Source organism: Thunnus maccoyii, chromosome 20, assembly GCF_910596095.1.
Source record: "Thunnus maccoyii chromosome 20, fThuMac1.1, whole genome shotgun sequence".
Classification (NCBI taxonomy): Eukaryota; Metazoa; Chordata; class Actinopteri; order Scombriformes; family Scombridae; genus Thunnus; species Thunnus maccoyii.
In genome coordinates, this window is record NC_056552.1 from 7,709,967 (window position 1) to 7,728,697 (window position 18,731).

The following is an 18,731-nucleotide window of genomic DNA, read 5'->3' on the forward strand; positions in this document are numbered from 1 at the left end:
GAATACATCATATTCATTTTCCATTTGTTTTAGCAAAAGCAGAGGGCTATTTCAGGTTTCAAAAAAACACTTCGTACTGGATTTAAAATATGTAACAATTCATGCACATGATCTAAAAAAACACTGCAGTGTAGTTTGCTGTGGATATGCATTTATTCACTTGTTGTTAAGTCACAATCCACAACCTTTCCTTGAAAACAAATCTGCATTTTTGCAGCGATGTGATTCAACATTTACTATGTGTCCCCCAGTGTGCAGAGGAAGTGATATGTTTTCTGTTTTCAGTTGCAGTTACTATATTTGGACTAAATGCGGGAAGAACTGGGTTGTAGGAAGGAGCGCTGATAGCCTCTGTGACTGCAGAGACAAGAGAGGGTCACCCGAGAAACTGAAACCTCACTAGAGGAAAATCCAAGGAGAGACATGTTACTGCTTGGAAAGAGCAGTGCAAAAACACAACAGACAGGACCAGTTATCCCTGAAGATAGTACTTATTTCAAGAAGTAGTTTGCTTTCTTGCAGAGAGTTTGAGAAAACTGGTAGCACTCTCATTTCTTTCAGTTAAATATGAAGCTACAGCAAGGATACGGTTAGCTTAGCTTATCATAAGGATCGGAGGCAGGGGGAAACAGCTATCCTCGCTCTTTAAACATGTAAAACCACAAATTATCATAGGTTTTTGATGTGAATAACCAAACATGATGTAACATGTTAATAATTGAGATTTAGAGGTGCTGGTAGGTGGATTTTTTAACTTTTGGACAGAGCCAGGCTAGCTGTTTCCCTCTGTTTGCAGTCGCTAAGCTAAGCTAAGCTCAGCTAAGCTAACTGTCTACTGACTGTAGCTTCATATATACTGTAACTGAACAAATATGAGAGTATTATCAATCCTCTCATCTAACTTCTAGCAAGAGAGCAAATGAGCTTATTTCCTCAGAATGTGCCTTTCTTAGGGAAATTCCTGAAACTATGCACCATTACAAATATTGTGAAAAGAAAATTCCCATCACCTCCCACGGTCTTGAACACAGAGGTTTAAGTAATTGTGATACTCAGCCTAATGTAGCGTGTCTATTTCCTCCTGCAGGTGTTTGCCACCTATCCCAACGAGGACTATGACAGGCGTAATGAAGACGTGGATCCCATGGCAGCATCTGCTGAGTACGAGCTGGAGAAGAGGGTGGAGAGGCTGGACCTGTTCCCCGTGGAGCTGGAGAAAGGTCCTGAACATTATAAAATTACCTAAAAAGCCCGCTTTCTATTCCCAGTGCTCATCTGTATTCAGTCAAATCCTATGTGTACAAAGCTACTTACAAAAAGACTTGGGTCTGCTCATACAGTACAAATATTTCTAAGCATCTGGGTTGTTTGCACAATATTGGGAATCTGAATATAAGAAATTTGACAGGCTGTCGCTGTATTTGAAAATGAATTTTTGTATATGTGATTAACCTCCCACAGGACAGTTTGATTCTTCCTTTCGGTCTCTATTTGAAGCCAAATGAAACAACTTTTTGTTATTACTTATGTAAAAAGGCCCACAATGTTCACCAGCTGCCTTCTGTCAACCCTCCTGTCTCCCACAAGGCACACAAGTGCGATGGTGCAAGTTTTACCTTCCATCTCTCCTCAGTGAGCCATACTTCCAACATCTCTTCAACATTATGGTGCATTAATATATTTATAGAAGACTATATTTAGACTTGTGTACGTGGCAGGTTACACAGGATGCCATATGTGACCATGTTGTGTATAAATGATGTGCAGCTGTGTATTCTGTCCACATTCATCACATCTGGACAAAACAGAAATTCCAGTTATTGGTGAAAAAGAGAAATGGTGTGCACAAATTATCAGAGCATTACACCTCAGGCAGGAAATCAGGGTGTTATCATTGACTCTGATCTAACTGTCAAGCCACGTACAAAGAATTTAATTAGAACAGTGTTCTGTTCTTTCAATAATGTGCAATGATCAGACCTTTTCTTTTTCCTCAAGATACAAAGAAGCTTGTTCATCCTTTTTTTTTTTTTATTTTTTTTTTTTACAAGCACGCTCAACTATTATAATACGTTGCTCTCAGGGATCCCCAATAGTTCCATAAATCAGTTACAGCTCATACATAATGCTGCTGTCGGTGTTAAAAGATACAAAGAAAAGAATTCACATCACTCCTGATCCTTGCATAGCCCCCAGTTAGGATTGATTTATGATCCTACTACTTATTTATAAATCTTTTCATGGCTGCTGTGGTTGTTGTGCTGCGATAATATGCTGCATGTCCCTGGTAGACCTCTCGGATCCACAGACTCGCTGCTGCTCACCGTACCAAAAGAAATCAGACAAAGCTTGAAGCTGCCCTCTGCAGCTTTGGACCCAAACTCTGGAACAGATTCTCCCGCTGGATCTGAGGACAGCAATGTCAAACTAAAAAACTCACCTCAACTCGTATTATTAATTTTTGATTATTCTCTTTTTCTTTTTGAACTGTATGGATGTATGCAAGCAGGTTTAACTGTTTAAATTAACTGCTCTTTCTACTTGTTTATAGTTGTTTTCTCTTAATATAAAACACTTTAAGCTGCAGTTCATGTACAGGGCCTATATAAAGTTTATTGGGTCTATATATTAAAGATCAACCAATTCAGGATTGTTGAGGCTGATATTGACATTTGAGAGTTTAAAAAATCTGATGATGATTGGGCAATATTAATTTTCTTTACACAACCCATAATAAAGATTTCCTTAAAGTTGTTTTTTAACAACTGCAATCAAGAATTATACTGGGAAAGATGTTTTACAGTTGAAAAAAACTTGTGACTACTATCTGCTGGAGGAATTATAGAGTGATGACACTGTTCCAAAACATATGTTGGCCTTTCCGTACTTGAATTTCTTGTTATTTATTGGCGGACATATACGCCAATAGCTATATATCTGCATTGAGCTAATATTGGCCTGACTGATTTATCGATAGGGCTCTACTATACAGTATATATTTCATTGCATTTTTATATATATTTATATAGTACTTCTGTAAGATCAGTTGATTCATTTGTAAGTGGAGTAATACTGTAGATTTACCTAATTTGCATTTCATTCGGGGTAATGGGACAGAGGCAAGTGCTGCAAATTCACTTCTCCACCCAAATTGATTCTCTTTCTCTCTCTCTGAAATTAGTTCACAGCAGCTTTTATTACCAAACATGTGAATCCCAAGGGCGATGACATAGATATGGTATCAAAGCCAAGTTTTCCACCCACAGAGAGTGATAACAATCTCTCAGTCCAAGAATTCCTATTATTGACTCACAATGACAACATAAGAAATCAAACAGACCAAAACCTTTTAAACTTGTAATATAACGACAGTTTAGTAACAGCTGGGCCCAATCTCTTTCAGATGGCGATGGCCTGGGCATCAGTATCATCGGGATGGGTGCAGGAGCAGACATGGGTCTGGAGAAGCTGGGCATTTTTGTTAAGACGGTCACAGATGGAGGAGCAGCACATAGGGATGGCAGGTATGTTAACTTACTCACTTTGTATTATCCTGATTCCTCAATTAGTACACATTCTTAACAACTGAAATGCTCGCTTTAAACTTCCTGTCAAACTGAGAAACTCCTTAAGACTTTTCCTTTAAACTATGTGTTAGCTGGGTAGTTGTTGGTTTATTTCCAGGAGTGGATGCTTTATTGATGTAGCTTTTTTTATGTCTGACAACTGCAAATACTGCAGGTCTTGTTGCCAAGAATGTGGGCTTATGTATAAAGATGAAAGCCAAAGACTACAGCTGAGCTATTTCTGTAGATCCTAAACTTCCTCTCCCTAAACTGTCTCTTCCAGGATCCAGGTGAACGATCTGATTGTGGAGGTGGATGGGACCAGTTTGGTGGGAGTCACCCAGAGCTTTGCTGCCTCCGTACTCAGGAACACCTCAGGAACCGTCAAGTAAGAGTCACTCTGAATAGTCGTGATTTTACCACAATGACATTAACTTTTACATCAAGAAGCACAAATCATCCGAACACTAGTGTGGGTTTTATTAGCCTCACTAGAGTCATGGTTCTAGGGATGTCAGTGTTGGACTGTGGGTCTGTTGGTCCACCAGTTTCATCCAAATTGAACAAGACTGATTATTATGACACTTGCACTTATTATTATGACACATCCCAGAGGAAGGAGCCTTTTGAATGTGATGATTCCCTGACTTTTCCTCTTGTGCCACCATGAGGTTGACATTATTTTCTAGTAAAGTGTCTCAAAACTATTGGATGGATTACCATGAAATTTGTTACAGATATCCATATTCCCCCTCAGGATCAATTGCAACAGTTTTGGTAATCCCTTAAATTTTAATCTAGCATTTTTGTTTCTAATTTTTTAATTCTTTTGACCACTATTAGGTCAAAATGTCAGTTTGTTCACCACTTCCGTTTCAGCTGTACTCTGTGTGCTAATTAGCATGTGCTAGAGTATTGCCACACTAAACTAAGATGAGGAACAGGGTAAACATTACCTGCTAAACCTCAGCATATTAACATTGTCAATGTGAGAATATTAGCACACTAACTTCAGCATTTAGCTCAGAGCACTCAACTACAGCTTCACTATTGTGGCTTTAGACTTGTTACTTAAGTAGACATTTAGTTTCACACTTACTATTTTGTAGTTCCCTCAGGCTTGCTACATGCCTTAGTGACCAAGTTTTGTTTCTCTTTGTTGCCATAGCTCACTACGACATCCAGCATTCTTGCTTGAAGAGATAGTTTCCTCTTTATACATACCCCCAGCCAGTCTTACACGCAGGACTGACTTCTACCACATCCTGCTCATTCAGATCACCAGACTTTAGATGTATATCTTAAGTCTCACAGGGTCATGATTATACCCTTCTGTATTGAAAAGCTCCTTTTGGAGACACATCCTGAATCAGGTCCAAAGATTCCAACAACAGCCACAGAAAACATGGTTATCAGGAACGAATACAGTTTGCATCAAAAGTACCATTTTTGAAATGCCAGAGGGTTATTTGTAGCCTGACTCTATCACATTTTTGGTGGAGCTGACTGCTCCCTATGTGCTCCTTTGTCATCTTAGCTCATTCATAATTCAGGGTTTAGTGGTCACTGTTGTTGGGGTAATTGTTAGTGTTGTGTGACTTGTGAAGATCAGAGACCTCCATAGATAGCTCATACATTATGGATCTGCTCTAGAGATGGAGCAGGGCACTAGAGCTCAGATCTATTCATGAAAAACGATAGCCAAACAAATAGACTGGGGCAGGAAGTGTGTTTAAGAACATTTAATTACCCGTTAGCGCCGCAGAAATTGAAAGGCTTCAGTGCCAGGCCTAGTATCTGTCTGTGGCTGCATCATAATTCACTGTAGCTTTCACTGTTTACTGTTTACATGGTTCCTTTAATTGGCCAGAGATTGGAGAGCCTTAATCAGGAAACATATAGCCTCTATAATAAACCGTACAATGAGCTAAAAGAGAGCCAGAGTTGAGGATTTGATTTTAATCACAGAAGAGGACAACTCCATAGAGACCGCCTTTGTTCATCTAAACAGGAAGCCATTTTCTGTCATCAGAGAGCCAGTACATTCCTCACTGCATCAGTACATTACACCATACCTTATGGAGGCGGTGTTCATGATCCTCAGCGGTCAAGAGAAAGAAAGGGCCGTCATGTATTATTTAGCATGCACATACAGTATCATACCATATCTCAAATCAGGGCCTATTCCAGTTCACTTGTTGTTGTTTCAATCCTGACTGCTGATTGTCAAAATGCAGGTTTGTTATTGGGCGAGAGAAGCCGGGTGAACAGAGCGAAGTGGCCCAGCTCATCCAGCAGACCCTGGAGCAGGAACGCTGGCAGAGAGAGATGATGGAGCAGCGCTACAATCAGTACATGGATGAACAAGAGGTCAGTCTTCATGTTGAGGGCTGATTTTTAAAAGATGACTGGCACATCTGGTGTAGCATCCACTGTTAGCTGACAAGACTGGTTGGTTTGTCATTCTCAAGTCAGTGTTGGTGCAATGTCTGCACGTGCACAGTGCAGAAGTGAGGGTACAATGCTTACTAATCCATTTCCCTTCCTCCCCTCCCCCTCCACTTGCATGCACACACACTACTGTGACAACAGTTTTAAGAACTAAATGGAATATTTTGGCTAAGACCTTTTGAAGTTGTTTCAAGTAAAATAAAAAAGAATAAAACACATTTTCAACATTTATTGAAATTTCAAGTAAGAATACAAAAAATGTGACATTCGCAGCTGAAAAGTTGTGCCACACAAAGCTGCTTGACAACAGAATAAAGGCATCACTCAATAGCTTTAAAGTTTTTATAACCCTTTCAACCTTTAAATGGTTGAGGCACCTTTAAATGAGAAACAAGGCTTTTTGCAATAACTGTCCCCATGTAACCTTGGTTCCTCTTTAGAATTATGAAATTTATCCCAGTGCCATCGTGAACGGAAGTGACCCTCTCTGGTTGGGCAGAGTTGTAGCTTCTGGCTAAAAGCCACATTGTTGTATTCATCATCTAGTATCAGCATGATCAAACGATAAGCTCAGCTCTAAAATGGGGACAAATCAGGATGACTCAGATGTTGTTGCCTTCGGATGCCCTTTGCATCGTTAATCTTTGTTTCAGATTGTCTCTCTGTTTTAGCTTTTACAGAGACTGCCTTTGAGTTTCATTACTAAAATAACAGAGAGGAAGTTGCCCCATTCATGCAGGGGTGAGAGTGGGTGGTTCTTGAAAAGCATTTGGTTGTATAATGGCAAATGAATAGTCTGCTTTATTGAGCTTTGCACCACCTAGTGGCCATTTGGTGTCACAGCACAAAAATGTGGGCACCAAATAAATAGACTATTGCACCTTGTTTTCCTATTTTCTTTGCCATTTAATCCAAACATTCAAGAATAAATGTAAAGAAATTTTATTTTTTCTCTTAGAAATCTTCAAATTCAAGGAAGGTTACTTCCTGAAAAACAGTATCTCGGGTATCACAAGGGTAAACCATATCAAACAACAGAGATGTTTCCTAAATTCAGCTTCCTCTACCTTACTTATAGTAGTTTGCCCTTTTTAATGATCTCTCAACACATTATGTCCTGCTGCAACAGCTGGACTCAACAAGAAATACATCAAAAAAATGATATATTATGCATAATAAATAAGGAAGCAAGATGTGACTTTAAAGGGTTGGTCCACCTAAATAAAAAACAAAACATATTTCCTCACTTATCTGTAGTAAGCTCTGGTATCTAGCCATGCAGATAGTTTCATCTTTATGTGCCTGTGTTTTGAGTTATCAATTTTGGATATTTCTGTTCTCACTCCACAAAAATTGAGTAATTTTATTATGATACACAGAACTAAGAAAAGTTATGTATACTTAATCAAAACTTAATCAGCAACCTGTCTTCCCAGAAACACACCATCACTCTGTATAATCAGAAAAAAAATAGTTCCTATGAAAACAGTGAGTCCTAGAGTTTAGAGGAAATGTTTTTATTGTAATTTGGGTGAACTGACCCTTTAAACTTTATGTAATTATTTCTGGCTGTGAATGGCTTCCTAACCTTAACCTCAACCGTGCAGGGTGGAGAATATGGCACAGATGAAGAAGAGGACGAGGACGAGGATGTCAGTCCGCCGTATCCCAGCGCCATCGAGGTGTTTGACTTGGCAGAGAACGAGGACATGTCGCCTCTGGAGACGGACCCTGAGAAACTGGCCCATAAATACAAAGAGGTGAGCAGTCATCTCCTTAATTGGAGCATTTCCTCTGTAATCACAGTTTATTTCCTCTGATGTGTCTAATATTAACATCTGTGTTTAAAATTGTCATCTCTCTTTCCCATAAAGCTCCAAATAAAGCATGCTGTGACCCAGGCTGAGATCCAGCAGCTGAAAAGAAAGGTAAGTGTGAAAGGTGTGTGCTCTGGGACAAATGAAACTTAATCATCCAGAGCAGGATTTTTGTTTTCTGCTGGCTGTAATTGAAACAAATGCTTCCATCTATTTTTTCCAGCTGCACCATGCAGAGCAGGAGAAGCAGCGCTGGCGTATGGATAAGGCCCAGCTGGAACAGACCCTGCAGGAGAACAAGGAGCGTATGGAGAAACTGGAGGGATACTGGATGGAGGCTCAGAGCCTGTGCCAGGCTGTGGACGAGCACCTGAAGGAGACACAGGCCCAGTATCAGGCCCTGGAGCGCAAGTACAGCAAAGCCAAACGCCTGATCAAGGAGTATCAGCAGAAGTAAGACAGCTCGACTATACATACAAGCTAAATGAGTTATGTCATGTATTAAATGTGAGCTAAACAGCATGGTACTCTGATCTGATTCCTTCTACAGGGAGATTGAGTACCTGAAGAAGGAGACCCAGCGTTGTGCACAAGTTGGAGCTGAAGCCTCCCTTCTGAAAGAAGAGTCTGGTCAACTTCAAGAGCAGGTATGGGAAGTTTCTTTGCTAGAGCTTGAACATTGTCAGTGCACACATCTATTAACAATGAATATGCTTTGAATATCATGCATATACTTAAAGGATGTAGCTGTTGATTTTCTATATTTTTCTTATTGTCAACAAACCTTATATGCAGAGCCAAACCAACAATGAACTCATCCTACTTACAAGTATTGTGTGTACATCTGAAGCCTGATATATCTTAATCTCTTTGTGCTGTAGACTTCTTTTGTTGTCCAAAAACTATTAAAAACATGTCAATGAGCCTCACAGCTGCACTGGGTGACATCTTCCTTCACCACAAAGACTTTTGGGCACGGTAGAAATGGCTAACAGTAACTAATAGTAATCATGTTTTCAGTCTCTAGTGAGTAAAGCAGATGCCCCTGCACACAAGATTTGTTGACAATAAGAAAACTGCCAGCCATATCCTTTAAGTGTGAACAAAACCTGAATTTAGAACATCAAATGTATTGTGACACTTTTGAGAGAAACTTTGCAAAGTGTGAAAAAAGGAGCATTTATTTTTAGCTTTAGTGTCAAATAGTAGGTCTGAATGGTGTCATGCTGACAACATTTATGGGTTTTAATAAAGTAAGTAAAAGTGAGTACAAGCCCTTTTCTCTGAGTACATTTTCATTAAATGGTAAATTAGATTTACAAATGGATAACTGGCTAAATCTAAAGGTATCACTGAGGAAATGTATCCTAGATCTTTACACATTTACATATAAAACTGCAGATTGCACCTGTTTTTCATGACAAACATCGTATTAATGGTATTGCTATTAAATTATACATGATATCATATATATTCTCAAAAATATGTGCACAATTCTAAATTTAGATCGATATTTATGGGGTAACTCTTTCATAATGTAACATCTAATAATCATTTTTATTCAAATGATACTTCTTAAACATTCTTACATTACAGTTTACCAATATAAAGTAAAACAGGTACTGAAGGTGCATTTGTCACAGCATACTTTCTGTCTTGATTTGGTTTTACGGTTTTGTACACTGAATCCACAATGTTCCATCTCTTTGAGAGCATTGACCGTCATGTACTGTTACTCTCCGTTTCCTGTTTTGCCCTTTTTCAAACGTTCCCAAAGATATGTGAGTGTGGAGGGCGAGCTGTTAAAAGTCAGCACTCTGCTTCGGACGGGCAGGCCTGGGATGACTTTGATGTATGTTTAGGGGTCAGTGTTCTGCTGGAAAATGAACTACTGTCTTCCTCTAAGCCGGGATAGACGACAGGCTGTGCAGAGCTTTTCTTTGGTGTAGTTGATCCTCTGCGAGTCAGCACCTCGTACAGTAATCTCTTTGTCTAAGCTCTCTGCCTGCAGCTGTAAAAAATCACCTGTAAACAAGACTTCCTTCCAATTTGAGGCTTGACTAATGTTCATTTCACACTCTTGAGAGCAATTTGACCCAAAGCTGCTTCAGTAAGATGCCCTGAGATTAGATGAGATATAATCAAGTGAAAGCTCCAGCACTAAGGCCTCATTTACACTGCATGTCTTGATGCCCAATTCTGATTTTCTGCCTATATCCAACTTTTCTGACCACCTGTTTACATCTAATTTTACAAGTGACCGATATCCAATACCTGTGTTTACACTTGATTAACACTTAAAACAACCAGTTAAAACAACAGTTTGTTTTTGTTTTTTTCAGCGGACGCTAGTTGTGCCAGCTGTGCACATGAAAATAACGTTATACGTCATTAAAACGCGAAAAAGTATAAGATAGTCGCATTTTCAATGACGTGTGAATCGCAATGACATGAAAAACCCAATCTGTCCGTTTAGATGACAGTCGCATTGGCAGATACCCGATTACCATCAGATTTATTTCCACATATGATTGAGGCCCGATTCCATGTGCTTTTTTTCCCGTTTTCATGTTCATAATACAAATCCGATCTGTGCCACATATGATCAAAAAACTCAGAATTGGGTCACTAGTACCAGGCAGTGTAAATGCGGCCTTAGACGTTTGGACCCCCACTGTGTATACTGTTCACACCAGGCACAAAAGCAGCGTAATGTAGTCATTGTCATAACTGTGTTTCACTCTCTTCTTCTTCTTCTTCTTCTTCTTCTTCTTCTCCTCTAGGTGGCTGACCTGGAGTGCCGGGTCGAGGAGCTGAAATCTGAACCTTTATAAAAAAGCCCCCCCCCCCCCCCCCCCCCCGTTATGTATCTCAGAAATCCGAACTCGACTAGATGAAGGAGAAGATAGTGTTATTGTTCTTGCGATGAACTGCAGGGTATTTCTTGTCTGGAACACGAGCTTGGTTTCTGGTCGCATACTGTATGTCCTCAGGCTTTGTATTTCAGCCACTTAACCCCCTTTTAACCATGTTTTTCTGTTAACATTTACTAGAACGTGAAGAACAGTTTTATCACCACAAATACAGACTCTGTTGAGCTCTAAATGTACTGTTCCTTTTTTTTTTTTCTCATTTTCAGAGTTCAGTATTTAATCCCTTAATTTGTGGTTTTGTGACAGACCAGGCTGTTGCTTTTAATTGCCAAAAAACAAATTCCTTTCTTTCTTTTGCCTAGTTTTGTGACCTTTTTATTTTCTGAGTTTGTACAGATGTGATAATGTGTGGTTTAACAATCAGTTTGGTTTGTAAAAATTTTTAATATGTGTATAACATTTAACATAATATAAACTAATGAGATTGAGGGTTTGTTGTATATTTTATGTGATGAAGATGAAAAAGGACGGATTGCACTGAAGAAGACATCAACGAGGTGCTTCACTGGAACGGAGGAAGAAACGGGAACGTCTTCAAAATTGTATAAACAGTAACCCAACCTTTGTAGGGGTCTTGTCACTTAACCTTGGGAACCACCTGCTGCCTACCTTTCAGAAGTGTTAGTGTATTTTTTACACAGACTCGTTAACGAGCGACCAATCCTCCGGTTTCAACCCCTCACTTATTTCAAGAAGGACCACAGAAACAAGCCTCCACAACTGCTGTGCCACAAATACAAATGGATCTCTCTTTATTTCTTTCCCCCCCCTCAAAATGGATGTTGTTAAGGACTTGTGTAACTGGTATTAGTTAGGACTACTGATATAAGAACCATTACTGGACTGGGCTTGTTAAAGAAGCCATTACCAGCAGCAAAGTTATAGATTTGAAAAGCTTGTGTCTCTAACCAGCAGCTGCACTTGACACCGCTGTGTGTAGCACATGGAAAACACTGCCAGGTTTATTCCTGTTTCAATTTCCGCACAGTTTAAATGAAATTGAGTCTACTTGTGTCAACTGTCATACCAGTATGTTTGTATAGTTCAGGTAAGACTGAAATATTTTAATTTTACTTAATATTTATAATATAGTCAAGGTGGACATATGAGCTAACAAGGACAAAAACTGACAAAAGCAATGTTCAATAGACAAAGTTATACTGTGTCATGTAAAAAAGATGTAGATCTGGAGGACTACAAAAACAAAATTAAGATTAATGAATTGAAAAAAAAAAACAGGCATGGTTATGAGTATTTTCATAATATTAAGGCTTGTACAGTGCACATGCTTTGCATTGTATGTTTTGTGGAATAAATGGTCAACAGTGATGGTCAAGTATGTTGTTTTTATTTCAAAGCAAGTTGACATTAAGACAAACTGCAGTAAGTGTTTTTGTGACTTTGGTGTCTTCTTTTACATTTTTTTTAATTGCAGGAAAACAATTTCATGTGTTGATGATTTTAAACAAAAATGAAATTGACTAGATATGAATTGCTTTAGCTTTAAATAAACTTGAGTATAACTGAAAATAGTGTTATGTACAAGACATTAAAAAAATTCTCTGCAACTCTCTAAGAGCAAAACTGTGAAGCACTTGACCACTGAGTGCAAATCAGTTTACATTGGCAACAATCTTCTTCCAAAGTCTTAGAAGTGTCGTCTGACTACAAGTGCATCTTCTGATGGTGTCTCCTGAGGTGATAGTTTCGGGAAAAGCTCTTCCCGCACTGGGTGCATTTGAACATTCTCTGTCCCTGGTGGAGCATTTGGTGAGCTTTGAGACTCTGCGGGCGACTGAAGCTTTTACAGCACTCGGGGCAGCTGTACGGCCTCACTCCCGTGTGCTTCCTCTCGTGTCGCTTCAGGTCTCCCGACTGCCGGAAGCTCTCCCCGCAGTGGGTGCACAGGTACGGCTTCTCCCCCGTGTGAGTTCTGAGATGCACGTTGAGCTGGCCGGTGTAGGAGAAGCTTTTGCTGCAGTGAGGGCAGTTGTACGGCTTCTCGCCTGTGTGAATGCGCTGATGTTGCTTGAGGCTGTAGTGGTTTGCGAAGCCCTTACCACAGTCAGTGCACAAGTAGAGCACCTTTACTTGCTGGAAGCATATGTGAGTTTTGAAAGCTTTGGCATTCGCGCAGCTCTTCCCACAATGAGGGCATATATATTCCTTTTCACCCTCCTCCTCCTCCTCCTCTTCCTCCTCCTCCATCTTATCCATTAGGCTGTCTGAATCGCAGTGTGACAGATACTCAACCGGGTGGTGTCTCCTGATGTGTTTAACAAGGTAGCTCTTCATAGTGAAGGAGAACTGACAGAACGAGCATGGGAAAAGCTCAGACGTGCAGTGATACTTCATACAAGTGTTGCTCTTCTGATGCTGTTTAAGGTTCCCGCCTGTAGAGAAGACCTTACCACAGCGGTCACAGGTGTAAGATTTTCCATTTACATGTACCGTCTGCTCGTGTCTCTTCAGGAAGCCAGACTTATGAAAGGTTGCCCCGCACTGACCACACTTGTGCTGTCTCAGAGCACACTTATGTGCTTTGAGATCGTCTGGGTTTCCGTACGTTCGTTTACAATGATTACAACTGAACCATTTGTATTTTTTTAACTTTCCGTTTCTGACACCGGCTGTTTCCGTTTCACTGCACTTCTCCTCAGTCTGAGCCGTGCCGGTTAACGGCTTCTTGCAGATGGTTGACCTTCGTTTTGGAGCTATGAGCTTTGTTATGGCGGATATTTTAGATCTAGCTCCGAGTCGCTGAGGCCTCTGAGAGGGAAGTTTTTGGATAGACTCAACTGTTTCAGCCACTGAGGGTTGTGGACTGAAGTCAGGGTCATGGCTCTGATCATCACCTGTAGGCACTGGATCGTCCTCTTGAGTCTCCTCTGAGTGAGTCTCGCTTATGTGTTCCTGAAGCGTGTCCACTGAAGAAAAAGTCAGTGAGCACTCCGCACAGCTAAACGGCATAGTGTGAGATTCCTCCTCGGCCTGGTTTACTTCTTCTCTCCCTTTGCTTTGTTTCTGGTGACGCCGCAGGTGCCTGGTCAGGTCGTTGTACTGGCCAAAGCACTTCTGACACACAGTGCAGACGTACGGGCGAAACTTGTCATGGACCATCGCTTTGTGCTTTTTGAGGGACGCTTCATATATGAAGCTCTTTCCGCAGTCTGAACAATTGTTGGACTGTTCATCCAACTCCTGGGATGTTTCTGCCTCTCCTGCAGAAGTATTCTCCGTTTCAGTTGCATCCTTGGCTTCTTCTATGTTCTCGCTTGCATTCATTCCCTTTGTTTGAATCACTTCCTCAGCTGCTGTATTAGAAAGCTCCGACTCTGATGTCAAGCTCTCTTTCCCTTCATTGAGGATTTCGCTCTGTTTAGGCACCTCTTTTATCACAACCTGCTTTCTGTGGATTAGCTGGTGTCTGATTAAGCCGGACGCCTGGCTAAAACTTCGCCTGCACTGCGGGCAGCAGTAGGGGCGCTTGTTTGAGTGGACACAAAGCTTGTGCCTCTTGAGGTGAGGTAATTGCTTGAAAGTCTTCCCACAATCAGAACACGTTTTGGACTCCACGGGATCCACAGATAACACCACTGGGGAATCTGCAGAGTCAGCATTTGAAGCAGGATTTTCAGGTTCAACTGCTTCAACGACTGGTGCTGTACAGTCCGCTTTTGGTTGTGTGTGGAAGTTTTCTGTATGTCGCTGGAGGAAGGCTTCTGTAGTGAAGGACAGCTGACAGTGGGAGCACGGGAAGATCTGAGATGTCGCAGTTGAATTACTCTCTACAATTTAGAAGAGAGGAGAAAAATTTACGTTACACTTCATGGTGAATTGCAAGAATCATCCTGTCAACTGGAAAATAAATCAATAAAAAAAAAAAGACTTCATGACTTGTTGAACTACCAGTACATAAAATGGCCTTCCATATCATGTTCTCAGTCATAGGGTAGTAAAGGTACCTGCTGCATTCAACTTCATAACCCACATCTGGTTCCAAGCTTCACTAAAACGGGCGAGAAGTTTGCTGCTGGGCCCCACCAGTAACTCATCTCCGGGGTGTATGGTGCGACAGCAGTGAAAAAGGATGCTACCTTTGTACTGGACCGCTAGCAAGTTCATCTCGTCTTTATTACGAGCACAGTTGACGTACCTGTGTAAGAAAGAAGAAGGTAAGAAAAATATCAGGTGGTCCAACTCAGCTTGAATATAAACATGGAAAAAGCAGCGGCAGAGGGTCCCTCTCAGTTTTTTTGGATGCACCATCCTCCGCAATATGAAGTGAGATATAATGAGGTTAAATAAGAAAATCATTTCTTGTATGGACTATAGAGGCTAGGCACAAAACTGGGTCTTGGTTGGGGTTGATTGTGCGACCTGGATGTGCCTTCATATCAGGCATTCAAGCATCACATTAAAAAATGTTTCACGAGGAATGTAACTGTTTTAAACAGTCAAGTTTTATCTAGTTTATATCTCAGATCCTGTTTTGTTGGGTTGGATCTAATTGCTGTAAATTAATGTGTTTTAATGTAACTTTATGACACTTATTTATGCTGCCATTTTGGCCAGGTCTCCCATAATGTATCTCAAGAGACTTCCTGGTTAAATAAAGGTTAAATAAATAAGTGTGTGAATGTTTACCTTTCCATTTTCAGTCACCTGGATGCAGTGGCTTTATGTGACAGCAGACACTAATTCTTGCCTAGAAAACTGAAGGCAAACCTAGATGAATAGAATAGATGAAGTGATTTATCTTTTGTGGGCCCTGTAGTTGCCAAATTCAGTTTTATATGCGCTGTTATCTCATTGTAATTCTCCATGTTAATGCTCTGTCCTGGCATTATTACACAGCCAGTCATCCTAATGGGGATTTCTTAATGAACAGCCCTGCCCTAAGGTTTCTTTTCTAGTAAACAGACACAGTCGCAATTATAAAACTCATTACATTACCTCATCCAGTTAGAGAGTGATTCTCTGGCAGCATCGATGTACTCAAACTCATCCTTTCCTTTGTAAATCTGCAGAAAATTAAAGTAGTTGAGACGTTATGTCACATTTGTCATTTTAACGTTTCATTTTTAAAGGATAGGTTCACAGTTTTTCAAATCTGCCTTATAACAACAGTTAGTTGCCCATATGAACAGTGAAAGAGGTTTTCCTTGCTGTAATCATTCCTCCTGTTCATACTGGCTATTAAAAGATCCCCTTCAAATGGCTTTCAATGTAAGTGATGAGGGTTTATCTTAAGCTTAAATGAGGCTTCAGCAGTCTGAGTTAGTCATATCAAGTGGATATCTGCCACATTCACAGTCTTTTCAGCATCAAATTTCCTCGGACAGTGTTTCACTGTTGAGCTAAGTTGGAAGTATACTAACATAAAGAGGGACTTTGGCATTAAAAAGACTGTAACGTTGAAAGATATCTACTTGATTTAACTAATTTGGACAACTGAACTTCATATTAGCTTCAGATAAACTTTGCACAGAAGGAGGGTTTTGGATTTTGTCCCCCATCACTTGGCCCATCAATGGCCAGTTTTAAGACAGACTTGAAAAACTGTGAACCCGTCCTTTAACTGTCTGAGCTCACCTCCCAAGAGAAGTCACTCGCCATAGCCTTTTCCCTTGTTGTCTCTTCCCCCTCGAATGGTCCAAAATGCATGCCGGGAGACACATCTGGTCCATGATTTATGACCCCAACACCTGCATTGGGAATACTAGATCTTCCTATCATCAGGCCGTAGGGCAGAGTGAGGAGGGCCCTCTGGGGGACACCCATGCTCGTTGGAAAGTCAAGAACAAAAGATGGGCCACTGATATTGGCGGGATCATTCTGCTCTTGGAAGAGAGTCAGACACTCCTCACAATCTAGAAAATATAAAACAGAAGCACACAGTATTTAGGTTTATGCGTTTCTGTATACACTACTTATCATCTAACGTATATGGATATCATTAAAATGCACACAAATATCTGATTAATTACCACATATGAAATGGTACATTTAAACATCATATTCTGTCTATGATATTACATTTCATCAATTTTCTGTCTGCAGTAGTTTGTGGCACTACAAGTTTTCCAAGATAATGTGGAAACTCTGTATCAGAGCTGCAACAATTAGTTGATTAATCGATCGACAGAAAACTAAACCTATTTTCGATTAATTGTTTTTAAATTCTCTGGTTCCAGCGTGTGAAAAATGAATATAATATAATACAAACTTTTACTTTCTGGTTTATTTACTCCTCATCAATTGTTAACATTTTATAGACCAAACCATTAATCAAGAAAATAATCAACAGATTAATTGATAATGAAAATAATCATTAGTTGCAGCCCTACTTTGTATGAACAGAAACAGTTTTTGGTTGCTAAAATCCTTCCTCTTGTCAATATCAACTGAGAAGAGATTATTTTATAAAGCAAGCAGATTCTAATGTAAGAGATGCGGAACAAAACCCAGAGTCTTGTTATGTGCAAAAGCAGCAGCTCATGTGAGGTTTTAGCAGAGTAAGTTAGAAAAATCAAATGGGTGTTCTCCAAACATTACAGCCTTTTTTTCCGTTTCCTGTTTGTGTTGCTATCCCTCCACTGCAGCTCAGTGAGGAAAAACTGTCTGTGGAAACAAAATGAAGTAACTTCTTACTATATCTTTGGAAGATACTCACTCGATTTGTGCAACTCAGACTGCTGAAGCCTTATATATCATTAAGTTTTACACAGAATGAGGACTATGAATTTTGTCCCCCATCTCTTACATTAGAATCACATTAGGAATCTCTTCTCGGCCAGTATAGACAGGAGAAACAGCGACCACAAACTGTTGCAGTGTGCATAAATGCATGTGAGTGTTGTTCTAGCAGGCAGGCAAACATGTGAACCTATTGTTTAAGCCCAAGGATGCTGTGAATACAGCTTGAAGAAAGAGAGAAAAGACAATCCATGCTTACAGAAGCCATCACCAGCCTCTGAGTTTTCTCCCTGTCCCACAGTGTCCAGTAACTTCTGGATTGGCGTTTCTGCTGGCTCTAAAACAGGTATCACTGATAGAACAAAGACATTATTTTAGAAACTTGTGTAAAAAAAAAACATCTCATGCTTCCTGTTTAAAAGTCAAGTTAAAAGCAGAATGTAATGTGGAAACTTTGGGTATGGAAAACCTGTCATACCTGCAGGGGTGATGCTCTCAGGAGGTAAACACTCTTCTGTTATAACAACCTCCTCGATTGTCTCAACCCACTCCACATTGTTGTTCCTGCCCGACATGAGTGCAGCATCTGCGGAGGGTCGATAGAAAACCTATAACTTTGGTTTTTATCCTTCTGACAGCTGCTCATATAAACAAATACAAACCGCTAAGCACAACCAACGTTAGCAAGTTAACCTAGCTCGTTATAGACACTGGCGTCAGCAATTTAGCTGGCTAGCATTAGCTTAGATGTCATATAAACGGCAAAACAATAGTCTTGATAAATTTCAGTGCAAAAAGTGCTGTGAAGTTAGCCTGCTCTAGCTAATAGTACAGCATTATCTTAGCTATACTTGAGTGTGTAACTGCTATGTGGCTATCACAGCAGCACCAGCAAGATGAGCATTGCATCACAGAACAATATATTTACAGTTAAAACCTTTTACATTTATATAAACTTTAGCACCTACTCGAATCACTACGGCTATATTCTTCGGACTATTTCGCTAACTGCCGTAGCAAACTAGTGTTTTTGCTGTTAACATTATCTCAGACTAGAAACTAAATTGTCCGAAAACGAGGCTTCCCCGGAAGTAAATAGGTGTCGCTTTCAACATAAGGGTGCTCATTCCTGTTCTGTGTTTTTCAAATAAAAGTAATAACTTTATATCGACTAGCCGACCCGTTTGTTGTCTATCTACTGTCGGAATTGTTTTATTCCCGCTGAGAGAAACCAGCAACATTTAAACTAAACATACGACAACATT

General features: G+C 40.1%; 2 protein-coding genes across 3 annotated transcripts in view; one reads left to right on the plus strand and one right to left on the minus strand.

Moving 5' to 3' along the window:
- LOC121887291 (neurabin-2-like) overlaps positions 1 to 12,096 on the plus strand; it is a 24,441-nt gene extending 12,345 nt beyond the window's left edge. The window contains 9 exon segments of the mRNA XM_042398016.1: positions 1,088 to 1,220; positions 3,404 to 3,524; positions 3,850 to 3,954; positions 5,804 to 5,936; positions 7,625 to 7,777; positions 7,892 to 7,945; positions 8,058 to 8,287; positions 8,385 to 8,481; positions 10,618 to 12,096. Coding sequence (XP_042253950.1) covers positions 1,088 to 1,220; positions 3,404 to 3,524; positions 3,850 to 3,954; positions 5,804 to 5,936; positions 7,625 to 7,777; positions 7,892 to 7,945; positions 8,058 to 8,287; positions 8,385 to 8,481; positions 10,618 to 10,668 — 1,077 coding nt within the window. The 3' untranslated portion in view covers positions 10,669 to 12,096.
- On the minus strand, positions 12,094 to 18,594 carry prdm9 (PR domain containing 9). Of its 2 annotated transcripts, XM_042398013.1 has the most exons (7): positions 18,435 to 18,594; positions 17,945 to 18,052; positions 17,726 to 17,818; positions 16,363 to 16,640; positions 15,724 to 15,791; positions 14,733 to 14,923; positions 12,094 to 14,555 (listed from the first exon to the last, which is right to left on the minus strand). In XM_042398013.1, the coding sequence occupies exons 2-7, from the start codon at positions 18,039 to 18,041 to the stop codon at positions 12,433 to 12,435; spliced, it is 2,850 nt and encodes a 949-aa protein (XP_042253947.1). In that variant the 5' UTR covers positions 18,042 to 18,052; positions 18,435 to 18,594; the 3' UTR covers positions 12,094 to 12,432. The 2 variants fall into 2 exon arrangements, with proteins under 2 accessions (XP_042253947.1, XP_042253948.1); XM_042398014.1 differs by lacking the exons at positions 15,724 to 15,791; positions 16,363 to 16,640; positions 17,726 to 17,818; positions 17,945 to 18,052; positions 18,435 to 18,594 and adding an exon at positions 15,415 to 15,508.
- Between the last annotated feature and the right edge of the window lie 137 nt (positions 18,595 to 18,731).

Excerpts from the sequence above, each read along its gene's own strand:
- prdm9 (XM_042398013.1), bottom strand. The coding sequence starts at position 18,041 with ATGTCGGGCAGGAACAACAATGTGGAGTGGGTTGAGACAATCGAGGAG. Across the intron at positions 17,819-17,944 it reads TGAGAGCATCACCCCTGCAG|TGATACCTGTTTTAGAGCCA; the intron begins GTATGACAGGTT and ends TTGTTCTATCAG. Across the intron at positions 16,641-17,725 it reads AGAGGCTGGTGATGGCTTCT|ATTGTGAGGAGTGTCTGACT; the intron begins GTAAGCATGGAT and ends TATATTTTCTAG.